The 20,054-nt window shown below is 37.9% G+C and overlaps 1 protein-coding gene across 4 annotated transcripts in view; it reads right to left on the minus strand.

Annotated features, from left to right (window-relative positions):
• Positions 1-20,054, minus strand: part of TP53BP1 (tumor protein p53 binding protein 1) — an 86,284-nt gene that overhangs the window by 32,459 nt on the left and 33,771 nt on the right. For all 4 annotated transcript variants that reach the window (XM_019725347.3, XM_019725346.3, XM_019725345.3 and 1 more), the window contains 3 exons: positions 9,294-10,623; positions 2,040-2,159; positions 1,081-1,284 (listed from right to left, as the gene is read on the minus strand). In XM_019725347.3, the coding sequence (XP_019580906.3) occupies positions 1,081-1,284; positions 2,040-2,159; positions 9,294-10,623 (1,654 nt within the window). The remainder of the gene's footprint in view (positions 1-1,080; positions 1,285-2,039; positions 2,160-9,293; positions 10,624-20,054) is intronic.

The raw sequence follows: 20,054 nt of genomic DNA on the forward strand, positions 1-20,054 counted from the left end.
GTACGGAACTAGTTCTTGCTAGTCACCAGATGGATCTTAACTGCCAAGCCTAATGCACATTTTCAGATACACCCCACGAGACCTCATTTCTGCCTGACTTCATCTTCCTAGTACCTCTCCTCCCCACAGCTTCCCACGGCTTTGGACTCTCCTAGCCCTCTTCTCTGAAAGTTCCTTTACAATCTCTTTTAAGACTTCTTCCTCTTCTAACTCCATTACACAGCATTTACAAACTACTCAGTAAAAAAATTATAAGCTTTGGAGTCAGATCCAGCTCTACTTCTTTCCCATTATTGTGACCTTAGAAATATAACTTAAAAACCTCCCTTAGTCCCAGTTTTCTCATCAATAAAACGGAAACAAGGATATCTGCTTTGGAGCGCTATCATTGTTCCTCCCCGACTCTACATTCAACTGGACCCAAGGTTGTCTCTATTCTATTCTACTGTTCACCTCTCAAATTTATCCCATCTTCGTCCTCACTACTAATAACCCCACTTCCTGGTTAAAGAGTTTGCCAGGCAGAAGCATAGGAAATGGGCAACGCAAGGAAGGATACACAAAAGCACAAGTTTTGAAACATCCAATTAATCCTTTTAAAAAAGTAAATCTGATCATATTACTCCCTTGCCTAAAATTCTTTAGCTTCTCAACATGATGTAAAAAGCCTTTCAGACTCTGGTCCCTACTTTGCAGCCCCTTCCTTGTGCCTTCTCTGTATTCTCACCGTACTAAACAACTTGCAATTAATGTGGGAAATAGTCAACTTAAACCTACAATATGAATCCACAGTCCTAAATTTCTACCCTCTTCTGAACTGCTTCTGAATATGGAAACCTATTACTTAATATCAACACAGGTTTAATACAGAGATACAACGAGAATCATAATTTATAAAACGGAGCATCTTCAGACAGTGACTGGCCAAAAGCAAAGAATTAAATCCATGAGAATAAGACGTTACAAATATTTTTATGTAATTATAAAAGTATCAATCATTATAACTAGAAGAAATATAATCAATACTTCTCAGATGATCTGGAGCTACTAAACCCAAGATTAACATAAAATAAAACTTACTTTCCAGACTAAATTGCAAAGACTCTTCACTCGCCTCAGTCTCAGGACTGACCAGTTTCATTCTTAGACACAATTTATCATCCATTTCTGGGGCAGCCCCAGCATCTCCTTTTTCATTCCCAAGTATGGGATCATTGGTCTCCACCATGCTTTCAGACATGACATCACTGGTTGCCGTGGTGCTTTCTGGGTAGTTGCTAATATCTGAAAGAAGGGAGGCAGGAGGAAGAAAGAAAGAACACTAAAATACAAACACGAAAAACAATAATGCAAGGTCATCAATTTGCCTGTTTGGCTCCACAGCTCTGCAAGACTGAAAGGGGTTCGTTCCTACGATAGAACCTGTCACAAGTATCAACAACTACGCACTAGTATTGACACCTGGTCTTAAGAGGAGCAACAGGATTCAGTTCCACTTCTGCATCTGGACAAAGGATGCTGCATGAGCCCTCAGCCAACCCACATCTGCCAGCATCAGGCATAGGTAGCAGGAGACTCCAGGCGACATGACTGTTACCTCCCAGCACTGACTAGAGAAAACAAATAAGTTAATGTAGAAGACTACGGGCTGCTTTGGGAAAGAAGGAGCTAAGCTTTCTTACCCTGTCAAGCTCAGCCAGGGTACTGAATAAATAGTTCTACTCCACCTGCTGCCCCTCCCTTATAGACGGCTCTGTATCATTGCTTAACACTCAGATTCTACTGCCTTGCAAGTAACAGAATAAAATCCTTACAGGTTTTTTTTTCTTCTTTCCTTCTACCCTTTCTTTCCTCTCATCACCACTCAGTATCTCCTGGGAGTAAACTCATGGAATCAGACATCACAGACTTATTCTTCCTAAGATAAAAATCAACTTTATCACGCAGGCCCAATTCCTCAGATCTAAAAGAAATCACTTGCATAAAATATGGTATCTGAAAAATTCTGCTTTAAATAGTATTACATTTTAGTCACTCACCAATAGGAGTGCTGTGTCTCCTGGGCTCCAATTTTAGGTGCCCAATAAGAGGTGGAGTTGCGCCAGTCAGTGGTGGAATGATATCACCTTCTTTAGGCAAACTGAAATGAAATGGAGTTTCTGGGAGAAAAAACAAACAAACACATAAACAAGAAGGAAACCAAAACAGAAGTATGTAAAAAGCAAAAGTGAGAATTCCAAGAAATACTTGTTATTCCTTTGCTACCCAATTCCACCTCATTCCCAACACCCCTCTACCAGGCTTCCCAACCAATTTCCTACTGATCTCTCTGCTCTCTTTACAGCCATCAACAACAGGACTGACACAAAGTACACAACCAGTGGGCAGGCAAACAGACGAAGCCCAAAGTTGGGAAGCCCTGAGGAACATGGGATCAAAGGAACATAGAAACATCTGAGCTCCATCTGGGAATACTCAGTAATACATATTTGGATAGTTTCAAGTCTAGACATCTTAATTTTGCACAATGCTAACCCCAGGAGTTAGTTCATTTATAAGCTTTAGCAATCTGTAGGAGTCTCGAGATTGAAGTCTGATGATGGTAATACCTGTCATTTACAATTTACTCAAAGAGGTGACAAAGGATCTCCTGGGCCAAAGTACTTCAAAATACTCACTGGTTCTAACATAGAAATCTATGGATTTCATGGTTCAGCAGTACTGACCAGCATTTACTCTGGGCCATAGCAGTAATGTTCACATCTAAATCTGCACAATGGTAAACCTCACATACAGCGTTTGCCCAAAAAGAAGACCTAGCTGGCTAGGTCTTCTTTTCGGGAAAACACGGTATATGAGCATTCCCAGTATACACATTTTTGGTTAGTCACTATTAAATGAATATAAACATAAAGCATTTGTCAAGATACAAAACTTGACTGACAAGAGAAAAATTCTGAGGTGTCCTAAAGTTAAATTACAATAGACAGGGTGGGAGAAAGGGGTAAGAGGTTAATTAGTTAACAGAGCCTCAGGCCAAAACCAACAAAAGACTGCTCACATTCCAGAAGGTGTGTTACAACTTTGAATCAACTTCCAGGCGGCTACCACCAGCCGGCACTGCAAGCGTTCCAGCTTACGCGTATGTAGCCAATCCAGAAGCAGCAAGTACTGTATACGATTACGCGTATACAACCAATCCAGAAGCAGCAAGTACGTCTTCCTTAGGGACTATGCCCGTATTCCAGAACTGCCCCCCTTCACTTTTCCCCGTCCTTATCTATAGCCATTGTAAATTCTTTCAGAACAACTTACGTCTTTCTTCCCCAAATCCATTGTATAAAAGAGCCCCGTCCAGGACTGCGGACACATTTGTCTACTTTCGGCCCTGCTGCTCCTGGTGGTTTAGACGTATATCCCAGGACCTGGTCCTTTTTCTGGCTAGCATATGGCTCAGTAAACTTTCTTTCACAAAAGCTTTCTGACACAAAGGTTTTTGTTTAACATTATTTTAACTAGGTCTCGTTCCAAATTTTTGCTAAGCAGAATTAGCAAATTACCAAAACCACATTTTCTGATTTCCTAATTGGTTGTCTCTTTTAATAAAATGGCTAAATTTGGGGGGGGGGGGTGGGGAAGAATTGTGCTGGACTGCTCCTCTTAAACCTAACATGAAAATTCGTACTTATTTTCCTGGGATGGCTCAAAATAACTATAATCTGTCATACCCACTCACTCATTACTTGTGAAAATAGTTTGCCTGATGTGTTTTCCAACACCCCCAATAATTCTCCCACTCTCAGGACACTGGGTGTCTACAAATTTAACTCAATCCTGATGCTCTACCTGGAGATAGTATCAGATGCCACACGTGAAGGGCTCAGTCCCATGAGACTGTTTCCAATTCATATGCCAATTCCAAGTCCAAGTTGTTACCAGTGCTTCTGACCAGCTAGCTATACATTATAGGTACCCAGGATTGCCTCCTCAAATTTAATTTGCTAGTGCCACTCAGAGTACTCAGAGAAAACATTTACTTACGTTAGCCAGCTTATACTAAAGGATGGAGATGGACACACAGATGAGGCGGTACACTGAGTGAGGTCCAGAGGATTCTGAGAGCAAGAGATTCTGTCTCCGTGGAATTGGGATGAGATACCATCCTGGCTCATTTAACAACTAGGAAGCTTATCTAATCCTGTTGTTCACGAGTTTTAACCTCCAGCCCCTCCCCTCCCCGGAGCAAAATGGGTAGGGCTAAAAGTTCCAACCCTCTAATCACTGCGTCTGTCTGGTAAACAAACAGCCCCATCCTGAGGCTATGTAGGGATTGCAACCTAAATCAGTTCATTAGCATAAACCCAGGTGTGACAGAAACCGCTCATTCTGACTAACAAAAGATATTCCTTTCACCTGGGATATCACCAGGGTTTAGGAGCTGTGTGCCAGGAACCGGATGAAAACCAAATATATTTTATATTTTACATTTTCTTCTCACAAATTTTCCCACTCCACTTCTATCTTTTACTATCTTTAATATTAAGCACATCAGTACTGTTTTTTCTTCAAAATCACAAAAAAGTAAAAGCATCTTTTACATCTACATGTAAGAGAAAATGAATTAGTAACCTGAAGGGATGAAAAGAGAAAATGAAATGCACTTTAGAAATAAAGGATGAAAAGTACAAATATTCAGCTAGAGGAACTGTAAAGAGCAGGAGCAGAGAATTTCAACATCACATCTAAATGGCAAAGAATTCCACCAGTTATAGAAAAAAAAGAGAAATGGGTTAGTAAATAAGCATTCACTTTTCTGGCAGCTCCTTAAAAAGCAAGTCCTTTAAGGTTCATAAAAAAGAACTTGGAAGAGATATAAAAACTAAAACAAACAAATAAAAACACTTCACAAAGCATCATACACTCCAAAGATATATTTTAAAGAATTTTTCATTCCTGCAACTATTGTCTATACTGTACTGCTGACAGGAATCATCCCTCGCAGTACGACTGACCACGCAGACTTTTTGAAAATCTGTATGAAATCTTTAAGTATATCCTTCTATGTGACAAACTATAATATGCAAATGTAACATGCAAGCATTAAAAATTACTTAAAATTACTTCCATTTCCTTTGCACAGTACTAGATAAAACTTACGAAGTTATTTTAACAGCATTGATCCAACTGCATCACTACAACTTAATGGAAAACTTAGTCTTTTACAGAAAACACTGACACTACCTTTATCTGGTCGTCAATGTCTCATTCCTGTGTTATTATAGCCTGTCCCAACCCCCAACTCTTTCTGTACACAGTAATCAAAGCAACCTTCCTATAAAACATGGCTTTGAACAGGTCAGCTCCTGGTCAAAAACTTCAAAGTTTCCCCTAAATTCCTCACTCTTTAGTCAGCATTCAATTAACTAGTAGCAGCCTATATTTCTAGCCTTTCTTTAATTATTCGTGTTCATAAAGCCTCTATTCAGTATCTTCCAAATGCTTTCCCATTTCTCTGCTTTTGTTCCCTCATCTGAAAGACACCACTAAAATCTAATCAAATTATCAACAAATCCTGCAAAATAATATTTTATCCTCTTAAATTTACTGGAATTTTCCACATATTCCATTTTTTCTCTAAGAATTAGCACAGCTACATTATTTGAATTACCAAGCCCCTTCTTGCTTTCCCCAATTATCGTGGTCTATCCTAATGTATGCCAGTTACCAACCCGTTAAGATATGAATGAACAAAAGAAAACTTAATATCAATTGTCAAACCATCTGAGTGGAGTCTGTTCTTATTAGTAAAGACTTTAAAGATTCATCAGTCAAGGGCCGGCCCGGTGGCTCAGGCGGTTAGAGCTCCATGCTCCTAACTCTGAAGGCTGCCGGTTCGATTCCCACATGGGCCAGTGGGCTCTCAACCACAAGGTTGCCAGTTCAACTCCTCAACTCCCGCAAGGGATGGTGGGCAGCGCCCCCTGTAACTAACATTGAACACGGCACCTTGAACTGAGCTGCCACTGAGCTCCTGGATGGCTCAGATGGTTGGAGCGTGTCCTCTCAACCACAAGGTTGCTGGTTCAACTTCCGCAAGGGATGGTGGGCTTTGCCCCCTGCAACTAGTAACAGCAACTGGACCTGGAGCTGCTGGACCTGGAGCTGAGCTGCACCCTCCACAACTAAGACTGAAAGGACAACAACTTGTAGCTGAACCTGAAGATTGAAAGGACAACAACTTGACTTGGAAAAGTCCTGGAAGTACACACTGTTCCCCAATAAAGTCCTGTTCCCCTTCCCCAATAAAATCTTTAAAAAAAAAAAAAAAAAAAAGATTCATTAGTCCAAAACAAAATTTAAAACCCTAATGTCAGTCTTACAGCTAACTTTCTGTCAGAATCTGAAACCTTTTACTTCTTTTATTCTCAAGAGAAGACCTGGTCACTTCTTCCAGCTGGTTAAAAGCCATCTAATTAAACATAGAAGAATTTCTGTGTTGGGTGGCACCATGCATAAACAGTCTACCCTAGGAGTCTGCCCTGACATTAAAAGGTTAGCCACAAACGGTTTGAGCTAGAGCACAAGATACATCCAGCTGCACTGATCATTATTATTAACCTATTACAGACCATCATTTGTGGATTTAAAGACATTAAATTTGTTACGATTTTTCACATCAACCCATCATAAATTTATTCTATATTGAATAAGGTTGGGTTTCAAAGCACCACCTTTCTAAATTTGCTTTCTTCAAATTTCAGGAGGAGGTCTCCATAGACATGTCTGAAGAGGTCTCCAAACTATTAACATTAGTGACAAGTTATCTATAAATGGAGGCATTTAGAGTGAGTCTTTTGTTTTCTCCCCCCATTCCCTCTCCCTCACACTTCCTCTCCCCCCACTCCTTCTCTCCTCTTTCCTGTATTATTTGAACATTTTTCACAATTAAACATGTATCTTTTTTAATCAATAACGTTTTTAACAGCAACAACAAAAACACAAATAGAAGTACCCTTCTAACTTTAACATACAGAAATCTAATGAACAAATAAACCTGGGACTCAACCAATTCGTTCCTTTCATTCTGTCTTTCCAGACTGTAGAACCATTCACTTTTTAGGTTACTCTCATTTAAATTAGTCTCTCTTGGGGTTTAGCAACTACACAATTATACTTTAAGTACAGAATATATATTTTTTGTTCTACCAATGCTCTTCTGAATGATTTACTTTAGACTAGTCCTCTTAACATTCCAACCACTGTCTTTACCGCTTTTAGTTGTATGCTCAAGAACTAAACTCTTGAAATAAGCAGCATATAATTTACTAGTATTTTCAATAATCTAGATAAACATTAGTAAAATAAATTTTACTATGGCAATGTCTATTATAAAAAAGATCTGGCTCTGCCCATTAACAGTGCAAACAAGAACTCATGGAGAATACTATTAACATAATAGACAATAAACCAATGTTTTAGAAACTTTTGTATATGACGTCTGACAATTAAGTTCGCGAACTCATCCTAGCAAAAACGCTACATACCTCACTGCTGAATATCACCACAGTCACCTTCAAACTGCTCCCCCTGGGAAACTATGCACCGACACCAGCACCTAGGCCACCCTTGAAAGTGATTTTGGAACTCTTTTCCTGGAATGGCCATCAGAGTTGTCATCGTATTACCCTTAATGTCCTGAATATCATCAAAATGTCCTCCTTTCAATATTTCCTTCATCTTCGAGTAAAAAAAGGAGTCATTGGGGTACAGATCAAGTGAGTAAGGAGGGTGTTCCAATACAGTTACTTGTTTACTGGCTAAAAAACTCCCTCACAGTGCCGTGTGAACTGGTGCATTGTCGTGATGCAAGAGCCATAAATTGATGGCGAAAAGTTCAGGTTGTCTAACTTTTCCACACAATCTTTTCAGCACTTCCAAATAGTAAAGTTGGTTAACTGTTTGTCCAGTTGGTACAAATTCATAATGAACAATCCCTCTGATATCAAAAAAGGTTAGCAACATCATTGCAACAAGTTCTCGAACTTAATTGTCAGACCTCATACAATTGTTAATGTAATTAAAAAGTAGTCCTAAGTAACCAAACGAAAACAATCTACAGTCCCTGATACTTTCTTAGCCTAAACAGTATTTGTATGTAATGAAATTACAAGAACATTCAATAATATAGAATTATTGGGTCATTCTGATAGTTCTTTACCATAACTCACCAGAATCAGAGAAACTATATTATACAGTTTTGTAGGAGAAAGCACAGCACTGGGAATCAAGGTTCTTGTCCTACCTCTATCATTAACTGGCCACAGGACTTTAGAAAGAGACTGAACCCAGTAATCCCTAGCCTCTTCACCTAACATTTCTTGTTCTGAAGAGGAAAAAAAACCTTTCTGATTCCTGAATATAAAACCTAACGAACACGGGTAACTTTGAGAGTAAAAAAAACATACTACTAATAATCACAACTAGACAAGGGGTATAAACTGGGACTGATTCAAGAACACCAGTGTAATCACCTATACTAATAGCTAAGATGTGGCCCAAATACTGTTTCTCATTTTCATATCCCTAGAAGCATGTTTTCTTAAGTTTGTTTTGTATTTATTTTTTTGTTTTTTAGAGTTGTTTTGTTTTTAAATTATACTAACTCTGGTAACTTAGACAGTTTGAATTCTTTTCAGCTAATATCATACATAACATTCTACAAATATTTCAGAAAGTAATCAAGTAATCTATATTGTCATCTGGACTTCATAAAATAATAAAGAGCACAAACTAGTATCTTTTCCAGTTTAAGGTTTAAGATAAGCATACGCTGAACCAAATTTAGAAACTTAATGCCCATAAAGAGGAAACAACCAATAATAACATACTCATTAACAGAGTTCTAAATATCATTTTCCTGTGTAATCAAAATAGATCCTTGCAACTTTAAGGCAACTGTCAAAATATAAAAATTTGGAGCAAGATTGGGACCTTAGTAGAAAATACCAGATTGGTACAATTGGTACCATTTCTACATAATTATAAAATTCATGTTGATTAGTCTTGAGATACAAAGCTGATAAAACTCAAATGATCTGTTTCCATAAACAAGTGTAATTACAGCTATAAAAGAATACAACCCAAAGTTTTAAATTTCCCAATTATTAGTGGATGTTTAGAAACAAATCCAAGTTAATTTTCAGCCCTGACATATAAGCATGCAGTTCTCTCCTACCTTCCATTCCAAACTGTAATTTGGTTGGCGACACAGAACAATTTACAAGCACACTCACCACTAGAGCTTTCACAGAAGCTTTGTGAGGTATGGACAGAGGCCTTCTCCAGTTGTTGAGCCTCCACACCTAAGCCAAGCTGCTTAGCATTAGCCATTTTTGAGTCTTCTGTTGATGAGTTATCTGTTTTCTCTTGAGGTTGGCTCCGCTGCATCTGCTGGTCAAGCTTTGGAGCATCGTCTGCTCTCACTAAAGTCAAGGGAGGCTCTGGAGAGTCAGCCTCCACAGGTTCCTTTCCTGCAGTCACTGATTTCAGAGCTCCTTCATCTTCGGCACTCTTTTCTTCCTGGGTATCAACTCTATTCTCAGCACATGGTTCTATTTCTGGAGCATCATCCTCCCACAACTGAGAATCAGAGCATTTCTCCACTCCCTCTAAAGGTTCAGAAGAAACATCAATTCTGGGAGATGGTTCCTTCACATCTACAATGACAACACTGGAGTCCTCTGATGTAGCTTCTTCCCAGGCTTCTTGATCCTTATGTTCCAATTCTTGGTCAAGTACTGGAAGCTTTTGGGGGGAATCAATACTAATCACACTGGTTTCAACTTCCATAGCTTCCTGGCATTCTTGTTTTGGGCTTTCCTTTGGAAGAGAGAGAGCTTGGGACTGAGTTTTAGTCAGAGAAAGGTGTAATGGGACACTCTCCATATTTTCTTCTTTCAGCTCCTCTCCTTGACTTTCACAAGGAGTCTCAGGGATTTCTTCTACCTCAGACCCCGTAGACCCCTCCTCTGGATGATGTTCTTTAATTTCCATAGCTTCCTCTTGATCTAACACACTAGAAAGGGCCTCAGATCGAGTAGCTGGAGAAGGAACTGCCTGACTCCCTGAATCACAAGTCAGATCTATACAAACGTCTTCTGCTATAGTCTCTTCTCTGCCTTTGCAACCAGCAGCTAAAATACTAAAGTCGTCTCTGGTTTCTGTGTCATCCCCCTTTATTTCATCAGCATTCTGATTCAGTTCTACTTGGCCATCTTGTGCTGGATTAATCAAGATACTGTCATTTTCAGCAGCAGGAACAAGTTTAGAATTGAGACCTGAAGACACAGGTTCAGTATCCACAATTTGTGTGTTTTCTCCATCTTCCTCATTCCTGTGAGAAGTCAAGCTCTCTGTCTTTGGTGACTGACTACACTCACTTGCAGAAAGCAACAATTTACAAGAATCCCCCGTCAAAGACAGCCCAAGATCCTCAGTGGAATTCTTGGGTTCAATCTCTGAAGTTTTAGAACACTCAACAGTCAAAGATGAACTATGCAAATCTCCACCTTTTTTCCCATCATTTGATCGTTCTTCCAAACTTGGAGATGGAATGAAAATGTCCTAAGGAAGAACAAAAAGAGACAAATCATCATTTGTTCTTAATCATGTTTCTTTTCAATCTAACCCTTGAATTATTCTCAAGTTTTTAAATCAATTATTCAGGAACTAAAGAACTCTAGGACCATAATCTCAGAAATACAAAGCTCATAATCACCAGTCTTTTTATCAACACAAGTCACTGTTTAATGCTTTCTTAAAATAAATCATTGATACAGAAGAAGCATAATCCAAACAAAAACTTAAAAATATTAACTTATACTTTTAAAGGTAGGAAGACACTTAAATTTAATTGTATGTCACCAAAGTACTAAAATCATGTTATATATGATGGGCCCTCAATTACACAGGAGTCATTTGAACGTATGCCTACACAGCCCACTTCCGTTCTCACAAAATGGGAATATATACTTATTTTACTTCCCACTGTTGAAAATATGCTAGCATTCATAAAGCAGATGTTAAAATCCAAAACATATAATATCACTGGTCAACACATACTACTACATACCAATAAAACTGGCTAAAGTTAAAAAGACCACATCCTGGGGCCGGCCCGGTGGCTCAGGCAGTTAGAGCTCCATGCTCCTAACTCCGAAGGCTGCCGGTTCGATTCCCACATGGACCAGTGGGCTCTCAATCACAAGGTTGCCAGTTCAATTCCTCGAGTCCCGCAAGGGATGGTGGGCTCTGCCCCTGCAACTAAGATTGAACACGGCACCTTGAGCTGAGCTGCCTCCCGGATGGCTCCGTTGTTGGTTGGAGCGTGGGCTCTCAAACACAAGGTTGCCAGTTCAATTCCTCGACTCCCCCAAGGGATGGTGGGCAGCGCCCCCTGCAACTAAAAATTGAACATGGCACCTTGAGCTGAGCTGCCGCTGAGCTCCCGGATGGCTCAGTTGGCTGCCGCTGAGCTCCCGGATGGCTCTCAAACACAAGGTTGCCCGTTCAACTCCCGCAAGGGATGGTGGGCTGCGCCCCCTGCAACTAAGACTGAAAGGACAACAACTTGAAGCTGAATGGCACCCTCCACAACTAAGATTGAAAGGACAACAAATTGACTGGGAAAAAAGTGCTGGAAGTACACACCTGTTCCCCAATGAAGTCCTGTTCCCCTTCCCCAATTTAAAAAAATAATGCTCAGTGAACACAGAGGAAGAATAGAGGAACTCAGTGAAAACTTCAACAAAGAGATAGAAAACATAGAAAAGGATATAGAAAACATAAATAAGAACCAGTCAGAAATAAAGAACACAATAACTAAAATGAAGAATACATTAGAGGGAAACAACAGCAGATTAGATGAAGCAGAGAATCAAATGAGTGTTCTGGAAGACAAGGTGGCAGAAAACACCCAGTCGGAGCAGCAACAACAAAAAAGGATTTTAAAAAAGGAAGATAGCTAAGACAACATCAAGTATACCAACATTCACATCATAGAGATACCAGAAGAAGAGAGAAAACAAGAGATTGAAAACCTATTTGAAGAAATAAGGACTAAAAACTTTCCTAACCTGGTGAAGGAAATAGACATACAAGTCCAGCAAGCCTAGACAGTCCCAAATAAGATGAACCCAAAGTGGCCCCACCAAGACACATCATAATTAAAATGTCAAAGGTTAAAGACAAAGAGAGAATCTTAAAAGCAGCAAGAGAAAAGCAGTTAGTTATGTATAAGGGAGCTCCCATAAGACTATAAACTGATTTCTCAAAAGAAACTGCAAGTAAGAAGGGATTGGGATAAAATATTCAAAGTGATGGAAAGCAAAGATCTACAATCAAGATTACAGTACCCACCAAGGCTGTCATTTAGAACTGAAGGAGATATACAGAACTTCACAAACAAGAAAAAGCTAAAAGAGTTCCCAACCACTAAACCAGTATTACAAGAAAGGACTTCTTGAAAAAGATAAAAAATATAATTTAAAAAATATAGGAAAAGAAAAAAATTCTCACTAACAAAGGAAAACACTAAGTAAAAGTAGTGTATTGACCAGCTATAAAGATAGTACAAAGGGTAAGAGGCAAAAATAGGAAAATCCTGTATAATTACAACAATAAACTAAGGGATGCACACAAACACAAAAGAAGGAAAAAATAATGATAAAAATAAATGTGGAGAGGTTGAGTAAAAATTGTAGTGATTTTAGAATGTATTTGAACTTAAGCAACCATCAACTTAAAATAGATTGCTATAAACATAGCTTGGTGTGTGTGTGTGTATGTGTATATATATATATATATATATATATATATATATATATATATATATGAGAGAACATGGTATTCACAAACCAAAATTCTACAAGAGATATACAAAAAATGAGAAAGGAATCCAAATATGACACCATAGAAAGTCATCAACATACAAGAGAAGAAAACAAGAAAGGAACAAACTACAAAAACAATAAAATGAAAATAACTACATACTATCAATAATTACTCTAAATGTAAATGGACTAAATCCTCCAATCAAAAGATACAGTGTGGCTGAATGGAAAAAAAAGAAGACCCATACATGCTGCCTATAAGAGATCCACTTAAGATGGAAAGACACACACAGACTGAAAGTAAAGAGATGGAAAAGAAACTTCATGCAAATGAAAATGAACAGAAATCTGAAGTAGCAATGCATATATCAGACAAAATAGACTTTAAAACAAGGACTGTAACCAGAGAGAAAGGGCATTTCATTACGATAAAGGGATCAATCCACCAAGAGGATATAACTCTCGTAAATATCTATGTATGCAACACAGGACCACCCAATTATATAAAGCAAATATTGACCGACAAAAAAGGACATAACAGTCATAGTAGAGAACTTTAACACCCCACTGACATCAATAGATAGATCACCTAGACAGAAAATCAACAAGGTTAACAGTGGTCTTAAATAACACACTACACCAGATGGACTTAATTGATATTTATAGGACATTTCATAACCAAAGCAACAGAATATACATTTTTTCAAGTGCACAAGGAACATTTTCCAGGATAGACCACGTTAGGCCACAAAACAAGTCTCAATAAATTTAAGAAGACTGAAATCATATCAAGCATCTTCTCTGATCATATTGATATGAAAGGAAAAATCAATTACAGGAAGAAAACTGAAAACCACACAAACATGTAGAAGCTAAATAACATGCTAAGTAAACAAGTGAGTTAACAATGAGATCAAGGAAGAAATCAAAAGATACTTCGAGACAAATGAAAATGAAAACACTACGATCTAAAGTCTACGGGAGACAGCCAAAGCAGTTCTAAGAGTCCCTCTTCAAAACACAGGCCTACTTCAAGAAATAAGAAAAACTCTAACAATATAACCTTACACCTAAAGGAACAAGGAAAAGAAGAACAAATAAAGCCCAAAGTCAGTACAAGGAAGGAAATAATAAAGATCAGAGTGAAAATAAATTAAATAGAGTCTAAGAAAAACAACAGAAAAGATCAATGAAACCAAAGCTGGTTCTCTGAAAAGATAAATAAAATTGGCAACGTTTAGCAAGACATATCAAGAAAATAAAGAGAGGGCCCAAATAAATAAAACCAGAAATGAAAGACAAATGACAACCAACACCACAGAAATACGAAGGATTATCAGAAAATACTACAAACAATTATATGCCAACAAATTGGATAACCTTAAGAAATGGATAAATTCCTAGAAAGATACAATCTTCCAACACTGAATGAGGAAAAAACAGAAAATCTGGACAGACAGGTATCTACCAATGAAATCGAATCAGTAATCAAATAACTCCCAACAAAAAAAAATTCTGGACCAAATGGCTTTACAGGTAAATTTTATCAAATATTGAAAGAAGAATTAATACCTACCCTTCTCAAACTATTACAAAAACTTGAAGAGGAGGGAAGGCTTCCAAACTCATTTTATGAGGTCAGCATTACCCTGACACCAAAGCCAAACAAAACACTACAAAAAAAGAAAATTATAGACCAATATCACTGATGAACATAAATGTAAAAATCCTCAACAAAGTATTAGCAAATCAAATTCAGCAATATATTAAAAAGATCATACACCATGATCAAGTGGGATTAATTCCCCGGATGCAAGATTGGTTCAATATCCACAAATAAATTAACGTGATATAGCACATAAACAAAATGAAGGGTAAAAATCAAGATCATATAAATAGATGCAAAAAAAAAAACACCTGACAAAATCCAACAACCATTTATGATAAAAATTCTCAGCAAAGTGACAATAGAGGAACCACTCCTCAAAATAATAAAGGCCATATATGACAAACCCATAGCCATTACACTCAACAGTGAAAAGCTGAAAGCTTTTTCTTTAACATCAGAAAAAAGACAGAGATGTCCACTGTCACCACTTTTACTCAACATAGTATTGGAAGTCCTAGCCACACAATCAGATGAGAAAAAGAAATAAAAGGTATCCAAATTGGAAAGAAAGAAGTAAAGCTGTCATTATTTGCAAATGACATGATATTATATAGAGAGAACCCTAAATATACCACAAAAACACTATTACAACTAACAAATGAATTCATTAAAGTAACAGGATACAAAGTTAATATTCAGAAATCAGTTGCATTTTTATATATAAAAGTGAACGATCAGAAAGAGAAAAAAAAAAACAATCCCGGGGCATACCAGTTTCAGATACCCCCTCATAAGAGAGCTGTACTTTCACTTTAATAAAAATCTACACTCCTCTTGAAAAAAAAAAAAATCCCATTTACAATAGCATCAAAAAGAATAAAATGCCTAGGAATAAATTTAACCAAGAGGTAGAAGTCCTGTACATGGAAAATTATAAGACACTGAAGAAAGAAAATGAAGAAAATACAAATAAATGGAAGGATATGCCATGTTCATGGATAGGAATAATTAACACTGTTAAAATGTCCACACTACCCAAATCAATCTATAGGTTCAGTGCAATCCCTATCAAAATACCAATGGCATTTTTCACAGAACTAGAACAAACAATCCTAAAATTTATATGGAACCTAAAAAGACCCCGAATAGGCAAAGCAATCTGGAGAAAGAAGAACAAAGTGGAGGTATCACGGCACCTGATATCTAACAATACAAAGCTATAGTAATCATAACAGCATGGTACAGGCACAGTAATAGTAGCATAAATCAATGGAACAGAAAAGAGAGCACAGAAATAAACACCTGTCAATTAATCTTTGACAAAGGAGGCAAGAATATACAATGGGGTAAAGACAGTCTCTTCAAGAAATGGTGTTGTGAAAAATGGATAAACAGACACAAAAAAATGAAACTAGACCACTTTCTTACACCATATATGGGAATAAACTCAAAACAGATCACAGACTTAAATCCAAGACCCAAAACCATCAAATTCCTAGAAGAAAATACAGGCAGTAAACTCTTCAACATCATTCTTGGCAATATTTTTTTTTAATGTATGTCCTTGGGCAAGGGAAACTAAAGAAAAATTTAAATGGGACTACATCAAACTAAAAAGTTTTTGCACTGGGGCAGACAGGTGGCTTAGTTGGTTAGAGCACAAGCTCTGGGCAACGGAGCTGTGGGTTCGATTCTCACATGGGCCAGCGAGCTGCGCCCGCTGCAACTAGAATGAAGTCAATGAGCTGCTGTTCAGTTCCTGGGTGGCCAGATGGCTCAGTTGGTTGGAGCGCAGGCTCTCAACCACAAGGTTGCAGGTTCGACTCCTCGACTCCTGCAAGGTGGGCTCCGCCCCCTGCAACTAAGATTGAACACAGCACATTGAGCTGAGCTGCAGCTGAGCTCCAGGGATGCTCAGTTGGTTGGAGCACGTCCTCTCATCAACAAGGTTGCCAGTTCGACTCTCGCAGGGGATGGTGGGCTGCACCCCCTGCAACTAACAACAGCAACTGGACCTGGAGCTAAGCTGCACCCTCCACAACTAAGATTGAAAGGACAACTTGACTTGGAAAAGTCCCAGAAGTACACACTCTTCCCCAATAAAGTCCTGTTCCCCTTCCCCAATAAAATCTTTAAAAAATAATAAAATAAAAATAATAAATAAATAAAAGTTTTCCCACAGTAAGAGAATCCATCAACAAAACAAAAAGACAACCTATTGAATGAAAGAAGATATTTGCCGGGGGCCGGCCCGGTGGCTCAGGCGGTTAGAGCTCCGTGCTCCTAACTCCGAAGGCTGCCGGTTCGATTCCCACATGGGCCAGTGGGCTCTCAACCACAAGGTTGCCAGTTCAATTCCTCGAGTCCCGCAAGGGATGGTGGGCTCTGCCCCCTGCAACTAAGATTGAACACGGCACCTTGAGCTGAGCTGCCGCTGAGCTCCCAGATGGCTCAGTTGGTTGGAGCCAGTCCTCTCAACCACAAGGTTGCCGGTTCGACTCCCGCAAGGGATGGTGGGCTGTGCCCCCTGCAACTAGCAACGGCAACTGGACCTGGAGCTGAGCTGTGCCCTCCACAACTAAGACTGCAAGAACAACTTGAAGCTGAACAGAACCCTCCACAACTAAGATTGAAAGGACAACAATTTGACCATTGTTCCCCAATAAAATCCTGTTCCCCTTCCCCAATAAAATCTTTAAAAAAAAAAAAAAAGGAAGATATTTGCCAATGATAGATCCAAGAATGGGTTAATATCAAAAATATATATGGAACTCATACAACTTAACACCAAAAAAAAAAAAAAGCAATCTGATTAAAAAATGGGCAGAGGACCTAAATAGACATTGCTCCAAAGAAGACATACAGATGGCCAACAGACAGGAAAAGATGCTCAACATCACTAATCATCAGGGAAATACAAATCAAACCATGAGATATCGCCTCACACCTGTCAGAATGGCTATCATCAAGAAATCAACAAACAACAAGTCTGGTGGAGAAAAGGGAACCCTCGTGTATTGTTAGTGGAATTATAAATTGGTTCAGTTACTATGGAAAACAGTACTGAGGTTCCTCAAAAAATTAAAAATAGAAATACTATAGGATCCAGCAATTCCATTTCTGGATATTTATCCATAGAAATCCAAAACACCAATTTGAAAAGATATACGCACCCCTATGTTCATTGCAGCATTATTTACAATAGCGAAGATATGGCAGCAACTTGAGTGTTCATTGATAAATGAATGGATAAAGATGCAATGGAATATTATTCTATCATAAAAAATAAAGTCTTGCCATTTGTGACAGTATGGATGGGCATAGAGGGTATTATGCCAAGTGAAAAATGTCTGAAGAAAAAGATAAATATCATCTGATTTCACTTATACGTGGAATCTAAAAAATGAAATAAACAAACAAGACCGAAAACCCATAGATACAAGGAACAAATTGATGGTTGCCAAATTGGAGACTGGGAGGATGGGTAAAAAATGTGATGGAAATAAGAAGTACAAATTGGGAAGTGATAAAAAAGTCATGGGAATGTAAAGTACAGCACTGGGAATATAGTTGATAATACTGTAATAACTGTACGCATATGGTCAAACAGGTATTAGATTTATTGGTGTTACCACTTTGCAATTTATATAAATATCTAATTACTATGTTGCACACATGAAACTAATATTGTATGTCAACTCTAACTGTAAAAAATTAAACATTACAAAATTTTAATAAAAATAAACAAATATATTAGGAAAGAGTAACAATATCCCAATTTTCTCTTGATTAATTACTTCATTATAAGCATTCAAATCTCACATCAAAATTACGTAAATTTGAACTCCAGTAACCAAAGTACAGACAAAAGGTTGTACAACCTTTTGTACAGACAACAGATGTGCAAAGGTTATCCATTAAGAATAACATGTAAGGAGTTTGATATATAATGAAAAAAGAATGGAAATTAAATGGTGGATTTAATATACACGTTTATTTTTATTCTTTTCCAAATCTCCCTAAGCAATTGTAATGGGATGGTTTTTTTTTAAAGAATGAATTTTCAAGAAAAAGAGAACAGAAGAAAAGACAACTGAAACAAAATTTTGGAAGAGTAGTCATCTATTTAGCAGACTACTGAAAGCTGAAATTCCTAAGCCAGGAGTGGAGAAAGCCAAGAAGCAACCTAATTACACCACAGAAAGACCATAGTCCAAAAAGATTCACGATAGCCAAAAGGGGGAAACAACCCAAACGTTCAACAACTGATGAATGGATGAATAAAATGTGATACTCACATACAATGTAGTATTATTCAGAATAAAAATGAATAAAGTTCTGATACACGCCATAACATGAATGAACCATGAAAACATTATGTTAAATGAAACACACCAGTCACAAAATACTATATATTGTATAATCCCACTTATATGAAATGTCCAGAATAGGCAAATCTATAGAGACACAGGTAGATTAGTAGTTGATTAGGGCTAGGGGTGGGGGAAATGGGAATGACTGCTCATGGGCAAGGGGTCTTTTGGGAGGCAGAGGGAGGAATGAAAATTATCTAAAATTGGATTGTGGTGAATAACTTTGTGAATATACTGAAAGCCATTGGATTGTACACTTTAAAAGGATCAGCAATACAGTACATGAACTTTATCTCAATAAAGGTGTTTTTTTTTAAAAAAAGGATAGTTGAGAAAATCACCCAGAAAGTTGAATAAAAAGAAAGCGATAGAAGGTAGGAGACAAAATAAGAAAATTACAGGACTATTCTAGGAGTTTCAACATCCAAACAATAGGTACTACATCTTTAAAAGAAAAAAAAAATTTAAAAAGAACAAAGGTAAAGAAATTAAATAATTAAATGTCCCTGAACTAAAGGACCTGAGTTTCTATATTGAGAGGGCTTATCATTTACCCAAAAAAATGAATGAAATTAGACCTATGCCAAGGGTGTGGAAATTTCAGAACACTGGGGACGGACAAAGGGAAAATTCTACAAGATACCAGCAAGGACAAAAGGAGGCTCACACATGAAAGATCAGAATCAGACTGGTGGCTCACTTCTCAATAGCAACACTGGAAATTTGAAGACAGTAGAGCAATGCCTTCAAAAAGTTTAAAAGAAAATTATTTCCAACCTAGAATTCTATACTCCTAGAAACTATAAATCAAGTATGAGGGCAGAGAGCAAGCTGCTAAAGAAATGTCCTCCACCAAAATGTGGGAGTAAGCCATGCAAGAAGACGTGGAGCCCAAGAGGAATCCAACACAAAGACAAGGACAATCTCCAAGGACAACGGTGAAAGGGACAGTTATGCACCAGTCATGGAAGGCAACAGTACAGATCAGAAATCAGGAGGCTCCAAAAGAGGTTTCTCTATAAAGACAAAGTTTGAGGCCCCTGAACATCTTGAAAGGAGATTCTGACAATTAGTGGAAAGGGTTGCTTTAGTAAGAAGTTCATAGAAGACTAGACAAATAAAATAAACAATTATTAATTCCAGAGAAAACTAGAAAAATAATCCATAGGCCCTGTTGTAAAT

Source organism: Rhinolophus sinicus, chromosome 3 (assembly GCF_057876585.1).
Source record: "Rhinolophus sinicus isolate RSI-liver-muscle chromosome 3, RSI-T2T, whole genome shotgun sequence".
Classification (NCBI taxonomy): Eukaryota; Metazoa; Chordata; class Mammalia; order Chiroptera; family Rhinolophidae; genus Rhinolophus; species Rhinolophus sinicus.